The sequence below is a fragment of the Netta rufina genome, assembly GCF_964035555.1.
Source record: "Netta rufina genome assembly, chromosome: 4".
In the NCBI taxonomy this organism is placed as follows: Eukaryota; Metazoa; Chordata; class Aves; order Anseriformes; family Anatidae; genus Netta; species Netta rufina.
The window spans coordinates 4,456,924-4,474,805 of record NC_140127.1 but is presented as its reverse complement, the minus strand read 5'-3'; the positions used below and the strand labels follow the sequence as shown (position 1 = coordinate 4,474,805).

General features: G+C 40.1%; 1 protein-coding gene across 1 annotated transcript in view; it reads left to right on the top strand.

Moving 5' to 3' along the window:
• Positions 1–7,048: 7,048 nt before the first annotated feature.
• The window catches only part of ENPEP (glutamyl aminopeptidase), a gene marked incomplete at both ends in the record, with an annotated part of 33,686 nt that continues 22,852 nt past the window's right edge, over positions 7,049–17,882 (top strand). The window contains 3 exons of the mRNA XM_084286072.1: positions 7,049–7,716; positions 12,576–12,717; positions 15,202–15,333. Of these exons, the coding sequence (XP_084142198.1) occupies positions 7,049–7,716; positions 12,576–12,717; positions 15,202–15,333 (942 nt within the window). The remainder of the gene's footprint in view (positions 7,717–12,575; positions 12,718–15,201; positions 15,334–17,882) is intronic.

Genomic DNA, 17,882 nt, shown 5'->3' with positions numbered 1-17,882 from the left:
TCCAAAGCAACATGGCACAACTGTTTCCATCAGTTAGAAACTGAGGATACTTCTTGATTACCAATGTGAATGCAAAGTTTCTGCAAAGTTTAAGTGGTTATCCAGAATTAAATGAGGGAGATGATCTGTTAGGTATCCCAGCTAAATGCAGAAAAAACTCCAGAACTGTAGAAATTTAAGCTTTTCAGTGAAAAGGCTTCTAACACACCTGCTCTCTATTTGTCCTTACAGCCATTGCAAAAAAAAAAAAAACAACACTTTAATTGTTAACATCATGCTTTATGCTGGTTCCCCATCATACACCTCATCATTTTAGGATATTCTGATACCCCATCCATGTGACCTAAGGTGATGATCCTTATCTCCTGCTCTACTCAACCATTGCAGAGGCAGGGAGATAAGCACTGATGAAAATTAAACTATTTCTTGAGAGAAAGAATCTGCACAGGGCAGAATAGAGTAAACATGGCTGAAGTCCCAAAGACATAGATTGTTCTATTTCCATTTTGCAGGAAAATAAAATCATTTAAAGGGGAGGAAGGAAAGGAAGCCAGATCTGTAACTGATTACTTTCATCCTCCAATCTCCATTCATTTTCAAATACATTAATATAGCCACAATCCTGTTTAAAAAGGGGGAAAAGGATTATTATTTTTTTTGTAATACAATAGACAAATGAGAAAGTTTATGACACTGCAATTGCTTTGTTTTATCAGCTTCATCATCCTGGCCAAGAAAATGAAACCAAGGTCAAATGCAGATGTAACAGGCTTGCAAGTAATCTAAACACACATTGACAAACTCCCGAGATATCTCCAACTAAGTAAAGTTGTACAGTTTTTTCCTCTTACATTAACTTGGTTTCACTCACAGGACTCTTTTTGTGCCAGAAATCATATAAGCAAGTTTTCTGCGACTTGTCATGACTTCTGATGCATCTCCAGCAAAGAACCACATGAATTTATCAGCAGAACAAATCAAAGGTCTCCTCAGTCCACTGTTTTGCAGTGACTCATATGAGATATGTCAGAAGCAGCACGTGACCCCTCATTACAGATACCTCAAGTGAGATACAAGAGTAACTTGAAAGGTTCTCTAATCCGTGATAAACTTGTTTCCTTTGAAAACTGTATGAGTCTCCTTGTTATTATATTCCAGATAGGCGAGTTATCTTAAAGTAAGCCATCCATTATTTTGACATATGATATATTATTACTCTTTTTGCAGATTTTCAAGCACTTTGCTATTGATTGTTACGGAATTGCTCACACTGCACACAGCTGTGAGAGAAAGCAGTGTTTTAATCTCTTCTAGTGATTAGAAGGATGATTGATCCTTCCACTCTGTCTCCAGTTAGTTTAATGCTTTTTTTCATTTCCACTATATTTCCATTTTTCAGTACAATGAGAAGCCTATAATTTACTGTAAGTTAAAACATGCCATCAGCTGATAACACATTTTCCACAGTAATCTCCATCACCTGCTGAGTGAAGCTAGTATGTTACTTGGGTTTAGTACTATCACTGCATGCTGAGCAAACGTTGTTAAAGGCCTGGCTAATACTTCCTTATTTATTTGGCCTCCAAGCTCCTGTTCTGCTTCTAGAAGAGGGGAGCAGCACAAACAAGCCTGCCCTGAAGGTCAACAGTTTCAGGCTGCAGACAGTCAAGGTGGGAAGAGGATGTTCTACCTCTCCGCCATGAAAAATGCTCTTTTCCTCATGCCCTGCCATTAGCTACAGAAGCAGATCAATACAGCTGTGCACCAAGTGACACAGCAATGCTCAAGGGCAGAGGTGGCACCTCAGGGAACTGCAACTCTTGTGAAATAGATTAAAATGATTGCCCTGAATTGCAAGCAGAGAGAAAGTCTACTGGTGTCACCCTCATTCACAAACAGAAAAGAAAGCAAGTCTCTCAGTATAAGGATCATATGCCTCTACGAGTTCCTCAGGGAATTTCCCTCTGAACATTTCTGGTTTTCCTGTGGGCCTGCTGGTGTCACAGCACATCCTAGAGACTGCATTGTAAAAGCTGGTTGCTTTTCTCACTTTAGCTTAGGAAGTTGTAAAACAGAATGTATAAAGTAGCAAAAAGATGATCTGTTGAGTAAGACTGAAAGAAAGCCTGTATAAATTTAACTGTATTTTGTTGATACAGCAGAAGTCACCTCAGGCAGGTTTTTAAAGACAAGAAGGAAACTCCATACTGGAAGCTAGCCTTTGAAGTGCATTGCTGTAATCTGTAACGCCTTTAATGACCAGTGCTAACAAGAACCACAGTACCAAGGAGTAACAACAATAAAGCATAATAGAGTTGTTAAATACCAACAGCATTCACCGGGATCCCAGGAACTATTACAGTTTTGGATTAGAAATTAATGACTTGCATGAAGGGACCCAAGCAAGGCAGTAGAAGACTAAGCAATACTATAGAGCAAAACACATGAATAGTCTCACTTACCTTGTTAACACAAGGAATATAAGAGATGACATTCACATTTCAAGGCACAGAATTTGTATCCAGAAGATAGAAACAGGAAAGAAAAAAAAAATTAAAAAAAACTTGTAAGGATAACTCATAGTTCCCCCTTGTGAAGAGACTTTGAGGCAAAGCCCTTCAGCCTTGTCTCAAGTGATAAAACAGCCAACAGTAGCACACTGGAGAAAGCCACCAAAAGGGGGTGGTGGGACTGCAAGTGTTATATACAGGGCTCGTCAGCCTGCAGCAGGAGATAACACAGTCCTCCTGAGGCCCCACAGCCACCAATCTGGCACAGCTGAGGCTAGCTTCCAAAGGTTTTACTGGGGAGAAACAGCAAGGACTGAAGAAAGTCCAGCTGTACATCTCAAACCAGCTTGAAACATTTGTATTTCCACAAAGCGCAAATCCAGGGTGAGCTGGTTTATAGATAAAAACTGTCATAGAACAGACTGTGAGTGGAACAAGGACCAGCATAAGCCAGACTTGAGAACCTTTTAGGGAATTCATGGAAGCTACAGGGTATTCAAAGCTGAAGATAAAGATGTAATCAGTCATTACAGACATAAAAAAATACAGCACGGGAGAATTATTTCTTGTACAATTCATTTGTGACCTGGTGGAACACCACAATCAGTTTCGCATCTCTCAAATCCATGTCCTGAACGTTTTCCTGGGGGTAGGGAGCCACAGGGGAGAAGTTTACAAGAGCAGCTCTGCCAAAAAGCAGTCACTACAGCAGATTGCTTCATGCCTTTATCATTATTTTTTTTTCCTGAAGCCACAGATTTAATGAGGAGTGTCAGTTTAATGGAAAGAGAGCCAAATAGCTCCTGATGGAGGGGTAGAGGGGCTCCATTTATTGCAGCATCCCATAATTTCATAGCGGGGCAGCTGAGCAACAGGCAGGAAATTAGAGGTCTTTTGATTCTGTTGCCGTCATGTTGCCTTAATGTCCCTGGGCACAGGGAGCCAAGACATCCTTGGACTGGGCCCAGTAAGTACTTCATGTTATTCCAAGGATGGACTTGGCTCAGGGGAGTTTCTTTTGTTGTGATTTGTCATGGAGTTTGATTTTTATTATTATTTTCTAATATACTTTGTTTATTTCCATGTCTCTGACACTTTCCAGAGCAGCTCTTTGCGCATTGTCAGCTTCAATTAAGGATTTCCTGGGACTGTGTCACTTCTCGCTGAAAGCCTGCAGCAGGCCTGTGCTAGTGCTGCTCTTGGCTGTCACTTGCGGAAATCTTATTCCATTTTCTGAACTTATAATTGGAAATGATCTTGGAAATGAGAGGCTGACCATGTGGGGGATAAAAATTAGGATGCATTTACATTCTTGGTAGTTGTCTGAAAAGATCTTTGGATGTTGTTCCTACGGTCATGTGCGTGTCCCCACCAGCAATGTCAAGACAGAGCAGGGTGACCTTATACCCCCCTCTTTTATAGGTAGCCAAAGGGGCAGGGCTGAACTGGTGTGGTAACTCCAGTTCAGACTGAGAACTAAATCCTAACTTAAGGTCAAATTGCTTGAATTAAAAATCAACACCAAATGAATTATAGCAGCTATTAGCATTGTCCAGGTGACTGACAAGATTGTTTTAATCCTTTTCCAGTTTTCTAGAATGAAACCAAACCAATTTAAAGCCCTCCAAGCTTGGCCAGCTTCAAAACAGTCATGCTTGTGGTACCTTGGGGTGAGCTTTCTTTGCATATTCATCATCTTAGACCAGTGGGAAGAGCAGATACAAAATATCTGTAGTTTTGTGACGAGGGGTCATGGTGCTGGTCTGCACAACCTCCTCTCTGGGGAGGCAGATCCTGTTCCCTGCCCCTTTCTGCATAGGGACAACCATGCAGCAAGTGCACTCGCACAGCCCTGGCGTGCTCTGCCCTCATTTATTGCTTCTGTGGAATTGATAGCTCCAGCTCTCTTCCATCCCTGGATAAGTACATGGGGTTATTGCTCCCCAGCTGCCTTGGCAGCTAGGCAGCATCTTAGCACAGCTGCTTGCTGCTTCCTTCTCTCTCCCTGCCCCATTGGTGCCAGCTAGGAAATCAGCATATTTCTGATATGGGAGGAATAAGCCTGCTCTTAACTACCACTATCAGAAATATAGATACCTATTTTTGGCGGCAGCTAGGCGTCAACCTCAGTGTTTATTAAGAGAATATCAATGCTGATAATTCGTGTATAACTGCACTACTACTCTTGACTGGCAAAAAGACACTAATAATCTCTTCTACTTGTTGAACTAATACATTTGTCACTCCTCATTAGCTTGTAATCGATTTTACTGCTACTGTTGTTTTTAAGGCTTTGGATAAGAGATACATATATTTCTGCTTAGGACCAGCTCATCCAGACATGTTTTCTAGCTCTTCCCTGAGGATGGTAATTGTTAGCAGGGAAGAAATCTGTAAGTCTCTTCATAATTAGAATAAATAACCTGTTCTGCAACCTATAGACTTAACATTTAGCAGAAAACCTCTTGGCTATGGAGGAGGAAAATCATATTGATGTAAAAAGCATGCTTGAAATCAAGACACATTTACTATCTCATCACTTATGGCCTGCTTTGGCTTAAGATGTCTTATTTAAAATCTATTCTCACTCTGTTTTCATGTCGTCTTCAATCAGAACAAAAGAAAAGCAGAAATGGTTTTAAATGTTAAGACCATGATCTTCAATGCTGGCTCTGTTGCTGGAAGTTAAATTCTTACCCAATCCATTAAAGGGCACTGGTTTCCCATGTCATATCTAGTTTTGATCACGAGAGGGAAATGGGAAACAATAAAACCAGACATAATATGAAACAGATTTTTAGCTTTCTGCTTGTTTTTTTTATTTTTATTTTTTTTACTTTTGAAAATATCTGAGTAAGAGTTAACTTGATGCTCTGAAAAAAGAAAAAAAAAAAAAAAGACAAAAAAAAAAGACCTTTTATTTTCTCAATTCCCGATGGAAAACTTTGCCCTTAAAAGAAGAAGCAATATAAATAGTAGTGTGCTATAAGAGTGCTGATGTGGATTGGGTGGCTGAAGTTCCTGGTGGTAGCTGGCGATATTTCAAAGGGAGACTTACAAAGCTTGGGAGCAGATTCCTTTCTAAAAAGACTGAATAGACTGGATGAAGTCTATTCTGGAAAGGCTCCTTCCCTGAGACAGTGTGTCTCACTGGGAGCATGTGTTCACTAAATCTCCCTGTCCAGGTAAAACTATCTATCCTAAAAATAAATAAATAAATAAATAAGAGGCTCAGTAGTCAGAGAATCGTAACTGATGTGAAGAGCAATGTTAATCTATCTCATTATAAACTAAAACAGGAGGCATGAAGCCAAACCGATGTGCCTGATTTAAAACCTACTGAAATGGGCTCTGTAAGCGGAGAAAAAGGGTTAAGAGAGCTGAAGACTGAGGTTTCTATTCTACTTTGTTTTCCTTTAGTTCAATGTCAAACAAGGTCAAGACTCAGTTTGGTGTTACATTAGCAACACCTTGCTTGCAAGCTTAGGAAGGCATTACTTATAATAAGGTTTTCAAGGCAGAACTGGGCTCTGTTCAATTAATTTGTTTCAGTGAAGCGCCACATTGTGATGACATGCAGTAAATGCTGAGTTAGATTTTTAGTACATAAATCATCCAACTGCATATTTAGAAGTGTCCCTCACAGCGAGGGTTCACAGGCAGCTCTGCAATGGCACTGACCAACAAGGCAGCCATATCCCAGGCTGCCTGTGCATGCACAGTCATGAGCAGTCTCCTGGAAAATTGGCCCTATGAGACAAGAAGAATTGGACGTGTTTTAAAGTTTGAAGTCAGCGATGAAAATTTATCATTCCGCTGTACATTCTTCTGCCTGCGACTGCCTCGAATTACACAGCAGAGGTAAATGAGCCTAGAAAAGAGGGGAAACAGTTGAAAAGGCCTTGAAAGATGTATGTGATTTTGCTGGATTTTTGAGACTTTAGAGACGTCATCTCACAAACTATAGGGTGGAAGTTCAAGGAAATCCTCGCTAGTAAGAGGGAAAAAAAAAAAAAAAACAAAAAACTGCAATCTCAAAAAAACAAGCAAGACACAGCACGGTAAAAAAAGGAAGAGGCAGTGGCAAAGGTTGAGGTTTTGGAGCAGTTACACCTCTATCTGCAAACTCCTTCTGAAAGCTGCTGACAGAGCTTTGGCATCTGATCTCCTAACTGCTGATTAACACAGCACTGTTTTATATTTAACTCAGGCCGGAGCAGCAGGAGGGGCTGGGGGTGGGGTTGCGCTGCTTATAAGGGGAGTGCAGTGGGAACAATGTTCGTCTGTGTTGGTTCCCTCAGTCTCCCTGCCCAGCTGCACTCCTTTTTGATCATTCATGTTTCCTCTAAATGCATGTTATCTTTAATTAATTGAGTGCCTCGTGGAAAGCGAGGTGGGGGAGACAGAGAGAGAACAGCTATAGCTACACAATTAACGTACAAACCAAGTCTGCTGAGTTTACCGAAAGCAAGTGCTGAATTGACTAATAAGCTTTATATGGTTAATGTTTTGCTCTGAGAACAGACCTGGGAGCTGAGATGGAGGACATGGATCTCGAGGATAAGAAGCCCAAGAAGTACTGCATGAAGACAAAGCATGTGGCTATCATCTGTGGCGTTGTGGTCATTGTAGGTCTTGCTGTGGGGCTTGGTGTGGGACTGACCAGACCTAAATCGCAGCAGTCTTCAGATGAAACAGATAAGCCAACTCAGCCGACTCAGCCAACTCAGCCAACTCAGCCAACTCAGCCAGATCAGCCAACAACCTCTCCTCCCACAGTGGATGCAGGTCCCTGTCCTCCTAGAAATGATGGATCTGGCGAGTGGAGCCATTTCAGACTACCCACTTATGTGAAGCCTTTGCACTACAACCTGGAAGTGAAGCCTGAGATGGAGACAGACATTTACACTGGGACAGTCAGTATTTATATTGCTTTGGAAAACCCTACCACCCACCTGTGGCTCCATCTGCGAGAGACCAAGATTACAGAAAAGCCCACGCTTCAGAAATCCTCAGGACAGCAGATTGCTCTGACTGACTGCTTTGAGTACACAGCACAAGAGTACATAGTGATGAAGGCAGAAACGGAGCTCCCTGTCGCTAATGACAATGACCCTTACATACTCACCCTGAAGTTTCAAGGCTGGCTGAATGGTTCCCTGGTTGGCTTTTATAGGACCACCTACGTTGAGAACGGAGAGACTAAGTAAAGGAAATTTTCTTTTATTTATTAAATGTTCTTCTCTATTCCTACTTGCTCAGACCTGCTCTATTCCTGTGTCAGCTTCTCAGTCTTGTCTCTCACCAACTTGCTGACATTTCTGGGCTGTTCTTTAATTTTCTCATTCCCCTAAGGAAGATGTTGTATTCAAAATCTTTTGGCTGTTGACAAGAGTGTGCTGGAGAGCTGGGGGCTTTTGTTATTATTTTGAAAAACTTTTCCAGATTCTACTGGTCCCAGGTTACCCTTGAGCTTTACAAAAGGCTCCCTCAGAGAGGTAGAGGGACTGAGGCCTGTTTTTTAGCTCCATAGTCCAATAAACAGCATAAGGCTCTCACAACGCGCCGGATGCTCCCCAGAGTAGTAGTTTTGGTGTGAAATGCTCTTGTGATACTTTTCCTGACATTGTGCCTCCTTGATGTTGCAAGCCTGAGGAATATCCAAAATCTGTCCCTTCTGCAGCTGGTTTAAATTATACATTAGGGAGATCCAAACTATGAAGGTTATCTTTGACTTGAAGTTTCTCTGCTCCAGCTCTTCTTTTTTAACATATCTATAGTTATGATATAAGCTTCTTGTGGTTCGTTTAACCCATTTCATTTCCCAGTCAAGGGGAAAGCCTGAAAAAGCCATTTCTCAGTGCTCAGGGGCAAAACTTCTCACTTAATGCATGGAAAGGGCACAATACCATCCATTTTACAATATTTGCATTTCTGAAGTGACTTAGGCCATGCTTTAAAACTAGAAGATAAACTTGGCTAGACTCTTCTAGGGTCTTGTTTCAGGAACACAAAGCCAAACATTGGTCTGTTTTCATGGCACTTTTTTGCCCTCCTGGGACAACAGTGTCATGAGTGAGAGTTGCATCAGCTTCATTCAACCTCTGTCAGGCAATGCCAGGAGTAGTAGCAGACAGGCACCACCAGCAGCAAATCCAGGAAGCAAAGGAAAAAGCAAGTACTCATTTTTATGTGTAAACATGGTTATTGGGTCTGTGAAGAAGCCATGGAGGGAATAACTTGAACTCCTGACAGCTCCTTCCCTCTTGTTCCTCTGTCTAGTACCACTCAGTATTGCTTTGACTTGGAAGGCGTTTTGGTTTCATACTTTGAGCATCTGAAAACCCCACAGGAGTTTTAAAGTGTAACCTTTTTGCTTCTTTTTAAATCAGGGTGTGTTATTTCCATTTTATCCCTCGGATCCAGACAGTGTAGAAAGACAAGGACCGAGCATCTGTGGGCAGGAAGAAAGGAGAACTTCATAAGCTGAAGAAAGTATGAAGTGAGCTCAGTTCAAGAGAGTTCCTACTCCTTGGTTTGGATGCTAGGAGCTACTGTATTGCAAGATTGATCCTAGCTAGCAGTCTGCAAATGCTCAGTACTGAAGGGAACTTGAGTGTGTGAGTTTGTTTCTTAGGCTTGAGATGGGCTCTAATAAGTACAAGTGAATGGTGATTTCCGATAGGGTTAAGTTTGTGTAGAAAGTCTGTTGAGGTGCAAGAGGTGATGTACGTGATAGTGATAAGTAAAGCTCTGAAATGAAAGCAACTACTAGTCAAATTTCAAGATACTGCTACTTGGCATGAGGGTAGGTGGTAGAAGGGGTTAAGGAAAGATGGTGAGGGAAAGGTTTTCTTACTTATTAAAAGTGCATTTTCCCCTGGCTTTCTACTCAAAAACAATGCTGACTGAAATGAGCTTTTTGCTTTACCTTTGCCTGAGGCAGATTATCACCCTTGCAATATTTCAGCCCAAATAGTTCATCCTTTTGTTATGTTGGAAGTAAATACAAATTGGATCAGGTAATAGCGGAAGTCAAGAAAGTCTACTAATAGCAGCAGATGCTAGACAGAAGAGGGCTGAGGTGAAAATGAGAGCCAATTTGTAATTAACCAACTCCCCCATCCCTTCTGGGCAGTATTAGAAGCAGTGGGACCTTTTGAGAAAATAAAGGGCACTGAAAATTCAGTTTCCAGACCGAGCTGCTCCACAGCTGTCTATCTGTGAGGGCAAAGGTTTGCCAAAGCATTGCTATAATGACTTTTGTTTACAAAGCAGGCAGAAGTCCAGGTTCTGCTGTTGCTTAGATCCGAATCTCCCATCACATTTTGTGGAAAACATGGAGACATGTGCAGAACATGCCTGCAAGTCCAGGAACCTTGGGAGGCTTAGGGGGAACACCTCATTTGTGAATCCTGTTCAGATGGATTGCACAATCCCCCGCCCCCCTTTTTTTTAAGGTACTTTTGGACTTGCCCAGAAATGGATCTTGAGACACCTTGGGAACACAACTATTTAAATCGATGTGAGCATGCAGGTAGGGAGCAGGAAAGTAGAAATTTTGAGAATGCAGGTTTTAGACAGACCTGTCTAGATCCTCCTGAGGGTGCCTGAATCCAACGGTAAGCACTGGAGTCCTTTTGTAAGGCTATTCCACTATCTCTGTGCATTTCATTTCTTCACTGATGAAAGGGGAATAACAGTCCTTCCCTATTTTACATGATGCAGTGAGTAAAAATATATCACAACTGTGTTATTTTCAAATATTGAGGAAGGGAGCACAATAAGAGTCTCCACCTGGTAATATTGATTCTTTTAACTCACTGGTTCCTGAAAGGGAATGTGCTAATACCTTCCTTTATTTTCACCTTGATATTACAGATAAAACAAACATGTCAAGCCATCTGATTTTGATTTTGAATTACTGTTTGTGACAATGTATGGTTTCCCTTTTATAGGAATTCTCTCTGTCCTCCATAAGAGAACAAAAGGCTTGTAAAAGATACTCAGCTGGGCACATCTCTAACAGATAAGAAGAGTTTCATTTAGGATTTTATTGATTAGATAAAGGCAAGGTTGTTGTTACAAGGAAGTAGCGCTCTTGCATCTCAAGAGCAAAATTTCTCAGAAGAAGCAATGGATATGAATTTAATGTAACACTAGGTACAAAAAAAAAAAAAAAGCCATTACTCAGCTCAAGGGGAGCACTTTTTTTGCAGTAAAACCCTGTGTTTGCAGTGGGGAAAAAAAAAAGGAAATTAATCATAGTTCTAAACGCAGACCTGTTTTACTTTGGAAACAACAGCTGGATGCAGTCTCAGCCAGGTCTTCACTCCCTATTACTAGGATATTTACAGCTGTCACCTCAAGTTCATATTTAAAGGTCTGGACATCAACAGCAAGTAGAAGGGTGGATTCCATCAAGCAATGAAGAAAATCTTATCGAAAAAATACATTATACAGTTTGGGAGGAAGTTACAACATCTCATGTTTCTAGTGCCACTTGCACGCCATAGCCTGGAGTACTGATCATCTACTCTACTGGAGAGGTAGTGCTGCGGTTTTGCACTGCTGCTGTCTGTCTGCCTCCACAAATAGATGAGGATAGATAATCACCTTATAAATCAGAAGAGCTATCATACTGTTATCCATCTTTAGGAACAAGATATAAATGTGTCAAAATATATAGCCAAATTTTTAAGCAATAGATGTGAAGCATTGCCCTGGGGACTTGAAGTTAACTTCATTGTGAAATAGCTTTCAAATCCAACCAAAAGTAGAGAGTTACATCAATTTACTGAGCAAACGAAACTCTACTGAGCCTGAAGTTATGTTAAGGTGAGGGTTCGTTATGCTTTCTGCTCATGAACTACAGAGTTACTATTCCAATGAACATGAATGGTGAGAACCCAGACATATTACCTCATCAGGCTTGTAAATGAACCTTGCTGCTACAAGTTCCTAATGACCAGTTTAGTATTTAACCACCACAAAGAAAAGCCAAGGGCAACAGAAACAGTGAAAAATTGGTTGTCAAGTGAGCTTGTAGGACTGCTGCAGATCTGTAATTTACGATGTACACTTTTAATTACATTTCGGAAAGAAAAACTACCTTAATATAGTTGGAGCAGCTGTAGAAGTGCTGTCAAAAATGCTCAACATTCCAGATTAATTGAAGAAGCATCTGTGATCTCTTTCACCATTAATCACTGAAGAATACGTTCTGCCACTGAATGGTTCGTTAATGGGGAACCCAATGTCACTGTGAGAAGCAAGCACACAATAGGAACTTTCACAACCTTCATCTTATTTTCTTCTGTGACCCCTTATTCTCTAGTTTTTCTGGTTGTTCTTATTTAAGTGAGATGGCTTGCTAACCCCCCTTGAGACAGTTAACATAGCATCAGTTTTGTGCTAGGATGTTTACCTGGACTTCCCATGCTTTCTCAAGCACTTTCTTTATTGGAGTCAGAGGAGAGTAACAGCACCAGCAGAAAAGTGTATGTGGTCACTGCAGAGAAAGAAACACATAGGTAGGGTGAGTTTTCAGCGACACTAAAAGAATTCCAAAGTGTCTTCTTGGAGATGCCTAAAACTCCAATCCCGAGATGAACTCTAGATGGTAAACAACACATGGAATTACTTAAGTAAATAGCTCTATATCAGAACCTATATTTCCTTTTAAAGATACCAACATCATTTTAGGCACAGAAATCAATGGGAATACTCATAAGGAAGGCAAGCAAAAGTCTACCATCCAGGAGGGGTCATTTGTATCTTATTACCTGTCTCCTAAAAGATTTCATGATAAGTAATTGTCTTTAGTTTTTGCTCTGAACCCTAGAGGATGTTGATGACAGAGTTTGAGGTATGTATGCTCCACATGCCTATATGATGTTATCTTCTGCATTTCTGATGTCACCTACTTTTATGAATGGACAAAACATTTGTACTTGATTTTAGTTTGTAAAGTTGCTAAATACTTATGCTTAGAAAGTGCAGATAAGATTTGGAAGGTATGCGGTGAAGGTTTGGAACAACCTGCCAATCTGTTGTTTATTTAAGGAGCATTGCAGCTACTGACCACGAGCCAACAGATGCACGGAAATCATTTCCTTGCTTTGATGAACCCAACAAAAAGGCAACTTACAATATATCTATCATCCATCGAAACACGTATGAAGCACTTGCCAACATGCCAGTACAGGTATGTATTTCTCAATTCTACTGCCTAAGAGGGATGGTTCTGTAAAGCCACTGGACACAAGGTCCTTGTGCAATCTCAGACTACCACCCAGGCACTGTAAAGCTAATCGTTAATAAATATTCCATGAAATCTGACTGGTTAGGACTCCCAGTGGCCAGTCAGTACACAAGATAGCAATGCAGAGCCAAATCCAAATCAGAAATGAAACGTGTCTCTGTCTTCAGCTAGATGGCCCTCTCTTCAGGTATGATGTATGAGCATCCCCTACTAACCATAAATAGGTAACAGCAGGTTCTTCGGTCAAACCAGGTGGACTCTGAGAAGAAATGCTTTGAAAGACAGCTGCTTCCCAGATAGGGAGTCTCATAATAATCACTAAAACTGCATTATGTTCCAGTGCAAGAGCCTGCTGATCACAATCTAACAGCAAAGGATCCTGCTAGCAAGAAATAGTATAGGACTATTGTGTATAATAACACAGAATCTAAAATCCTATCTGTCAGATCATGAGTGCGGACACTTTTTAGTCCACTATGGCTGTAATTTTCTAAATAATCTATTTCTGGACCTGCTATTTCAAATTCCAACTTTGGGATGAAATTCAATGGCACCAATTATCTACATCTGGGTGCTCTGGAAGAAGATTGAATGGCTTTCAGCCGAGAGTTTCTAATGAATAGTTTAACTGAATGTGTCGTCCAATGTTTAATTTCTAACGACTACGTTCTAAAGTGGGAGATAAAGTGCCAAGTTTAAAAAAAAGCTTCCAGCCTCCAGGCTGTTGACATTTGCATCTTCCTGATCACTCCCCACCCAGAAAATAAACAAAGATCTGCTTTGCTGTGTACTGTTTTATTTAAAGATTCCCCAAACTTTAACTATGCATCAGCAATGTGGCTGAGAGAACTATTATTCCTGTGATACAGCTGCCTTCCAGACCCTTTGCAAATTTAAAGCTCTGATCTATTGTTATTTTAAAAAAATGTGTTTATGATACCTGGAAGAGCAGCAGGTACTTCGATGAACAACACATGAATCAAGAGTGTTTGTGGTACTTTTATACGTAGATCTCAGATAAGTGAGGGTATGGATGGTGCGGGGGTAAAACTATCTGTTATCAAGATTTAGTGGGGTTTGAGATCTGCTTTACATCTCTAGGTGTGGTTTTGTCTCTAAAATGGACATAAAATATAAGCTTTCAAAGAGCTAGCTACTGCTTGTTAAATAATTTGCTAAAACCCAAGTACAGGAAGGGATACAGATTATCCTGGGTTTGACTAACAGATGACAGCAGGACCCTTTTTCATCTGGTGTGGTCACAAGGTTGGTTGCTCTGTTCTTAGTAGTGAAGGATCTTTGGGGAATCATTTCAATGGATGGAAGTTAAAGTAGTTTGCAAATGCAATGCACGTTGTGTGTTACACATTTTGTAGTAGTTTTGGTGGTGGGATGCTTTAGAGTCCATGTGGCAAAATCAGTTCAGCAAAACCAGGATCTTGTACATTTCATTTGCATTTTTTACTGGAGCGAATTTTTTAAAAGCCCCCCCCACTTTTTTTTTTTCTTTTTTTTTTTTTTCCACTGAGATTCTGACTTTGTTGAAAGACCAAAAGATACCAAATTAGAGTCAAATAATGAAAAATTAGATAGTGAATATATCTGTAAAAAGGATTTTTTAGCTCATGAAATCATATTACCAGTGACATGTATGTTTTATTTACATCGTATTTATAACAAATGAATCTCATGAAGTATTGTATCTAGATGAAGGTTAGTGTCTTTTATATAAAGCGTGTTTTTCTCCTATTTTAGTCATCCAGATAGAAGCACAAAAATTTATTAGACAGGTGACAGACAATGCATAGCAGAAAGAAATTTTCAGAGTATAAATTGCATAGAAAAGGTTGTAGATTTGGTCTTACAGTTCACTTGAGAAAACCAGGAATGGTTTTAAATCGATTTAACAAAATAAAAACTATGATCGCTAAGCCCTATGTACATTTAAACAGCCCACCAATTAGCAGTGCTAATTTGTGTCTGAGCAAGTTCAGGATAGATTTATTAATTTGGTCTTTACTAACATCGCTGCACCCCCTGACTCCTAAGTGATGCACATATGTAAGAGGACAGAATCCAGTCTCTTCTTTGATCTGTCCAGAGTGATGTTATTTTATACAACTATTTCAAGAACAAAATGTATTAAAGTACACTGGAAAACTATTGGCAAAATTCTCATGCATGTGAATGGTTTCAAATCCTTGATGCAAAATTAGAACCAGGTGAACTTATTTAGTGCAGAAAAACAACGTTTCATTTTGTGTATTTTGTCTGTTCTCATGCCATTGGCAGTGGGATGCCAGAAGGGGTGAATCTGGAGATGTGATTTGTCATTCCTGGGTAGTTCTAGCCTTCATAATAATATGAAACCTAATTTTGCATGTTTGCAATTTCAAAATCAAATTAATTATTTTCCCATTTCTACAGCAAACTGTACAGGTGGAAGATGGCTGGAATCGGACAACTTTTGAAAAGTCAGTTCCCATGAGCACTTACTTGGTATGCTTTGCAGTGCACCAGTTCAAGTTTGTAGAGAGAATATCTAACAGAGGAATACCCGTAAGTCCTGTTGCGGCATGAACATGGTTCAGATGACCGATGTACAGTGATCTGCATTTTTTTTAATGAATCAGCTGTTTTTATAATACAAACAAGAGTTTTGCCTTTCCCAAAATGTATTTTAGGCAGCAAATCAGATTAGGTGTTCACAGTGGTCCCTCTGACCTTGTGTACATAGAGTATTCTGCAGTTTTTCCCTGTCTCCTATCTCAGTGAGATCCCAGCTGGCACATCCCATACAGGCACGTGGCTGAGGAAGGAGCACTGTTGCTATAACCTCATCTTTAACTTAACGCCCAGAGCCGGAGGGAATGTCCAAATCCAAGGGTACAAGGGTACAGGCCCTGGATACAAATACTTTACATTTTTGGGGGGGTTAAAAAGTGTGAATCTGTATTACACTTGATGTCTTTCCTATTTACAGTCATGGAGACATACGACTACAATGTTATGTACAATTGGATATTGGCTATAATATTCTTTATTTTGCAACAGTGGCTAAAGGTAACTTGCCACCGTACAAATACTTTACTAAACCATACAGAAGTGACAGGACCTGGGTATTTGGCAGGTGCTCTGATGGATTATGTTTGAATCTGAATCCATAAAATCAAAGTAGCTCCTTGGTTTAGACGCAACAGACACAACTGTTCCAATCCAGTTCTGGCTTGGATTCAATTAAAATTTCCTGACGGTGCAGCTGAACAGGCATAAGCAGGTAAAATATTTACTGAATAGCCAAAAGCCTGAAGAGAATTTGATCCTCAGCCTAAGCTCCTCATTTAGCCTACAGCTAGTCTGGGATGCTAAACCCACTCTTGATTATTTATTGGTTTACACTTCACCTGAGAGAGAGGGTGATGCCACAACTGTGTGCCCTTTCTGCTTCCCCTTCCTTTCCCTACCTGAAAAAGCATGGCACATTCAGGCTGTCTGCTGAAAAGCCGCCTTGTATAAAGCTCTGAAGTGCTGATCCTGCTCTTAGCAAAGACTTCCTGGCAGAGCGCTGTGCCGAGGCCTCCCTCCTCAACGCCTTTGCTAACATCGTGCTGTACGCTTGCCTTACTTCCTGACAAACAACTGAGGCTAAATTGCACTTAGCCAAGGAAATGGAGCCTGGCTTGACATAGTGATGCAATATTCTGAGATCCCTGCTGTTTGGCTGAGTAATCTGCAAAACAGGAGAACGTTTTAGGCCACTCAGCCATGTATTTTTGTTAACGTGATGCTGTTTGGCTTGGCTGCTCCACTTATTGTCAGGAACAAGATTTTGGTTCTTTGGTCTCAATAGATATTCTCTAGAGTTTAGTTATTTAAAAAACCTGAATTTGTGCAGCTCTAGAATCACAGAATCATTTAGGTTGGAAAAGACCCTCAAGATCATCAAGTCCAACCATCAACCTGACCTACCAAGTCCCATTGCTAAGCCATGTCACTTAGTGCCACGTCCACATCTCCAGGGATGGGGACTCCACCACTTCCCTGGGCAGCCCATTCTAATGCTTGACCAACTTCTCTGTGAAGAAATTCTTCCTAATATCCAATCTAACCCCTCCCCCCGCTGCAACTGGAGATCATTTCCTCACATCCTATCACTTGTTACCTGAGAAAAGAAAAAAAAAAAAAAAAGAGAGAGAGCTTTATAGAATATAGTGTTGTAGAATAAAAAAAAAGAAAAGAAAAAAAAATGATGAAGACCTGAATGTTGAAGAAGGCAGAAAACTTCATTTTATAGATTTAAAAATTAGCTTATTATCTGCTCATCCACACCACACTCCAGAATATGGTCATAAGGCCAATACTTGTTTATTTTTTGACTCAAGCAAAGTCATAAAGCACAAAATGCTATTGAGCAGTTATAGCTTTTCTAAAGAGAAGAGAGTGTTCACTGAAATGTAATAATTAAAGTGTGTGCATGTACATGTGTGTGTGTGTGTTTGAGTGTGTGTAGAAGTGGGGGTATTTGTGTCAGTATAAAGGTTGCCTGAAGAAACTCTTCCTAGTTCAGGCTTTGGTTATTATATTTGTTACTAATGATATTCACTAAATGATTTCTGAGGACTTGTCTGCACTAGAAAACTTTTTTTTCTTTCCTTTTTCTTTTTTCTTTTTTTCTTTATTTCTTTTTTATTTTTTAGTAAAGTAAACCATAACTGCTCCCTTTCTTTTAGTATGGACATATTTTAGCAATATAAGGTAAATGTATAAGATTGTTTTAAATTAAGGGAGCCAAATAAGCATCATCACTAAAAATGATGTTTTTACCAGTAAAAGCAGGTCATCTTTAGAGTTTTTAATCAGATAGTAAGAGAGTCCTTCTCCTAACTAAACACTTCCATGCAAAAAACTTTGAAGCATTGCCAAGCCATGAGATATTGAGTTGCTGATTGTTGAGAAAAAACATTCTATAGTTTGCTATATAAATTGTTAGTAATAAATCATAAATCCAACAGAAATTATCCGTGTAATCCATATATTGCTTGCGTAAACAACAGCAACAGCATGCAACTCACACGATACGATCTATTATTTAAAAACTCTGCCATTAG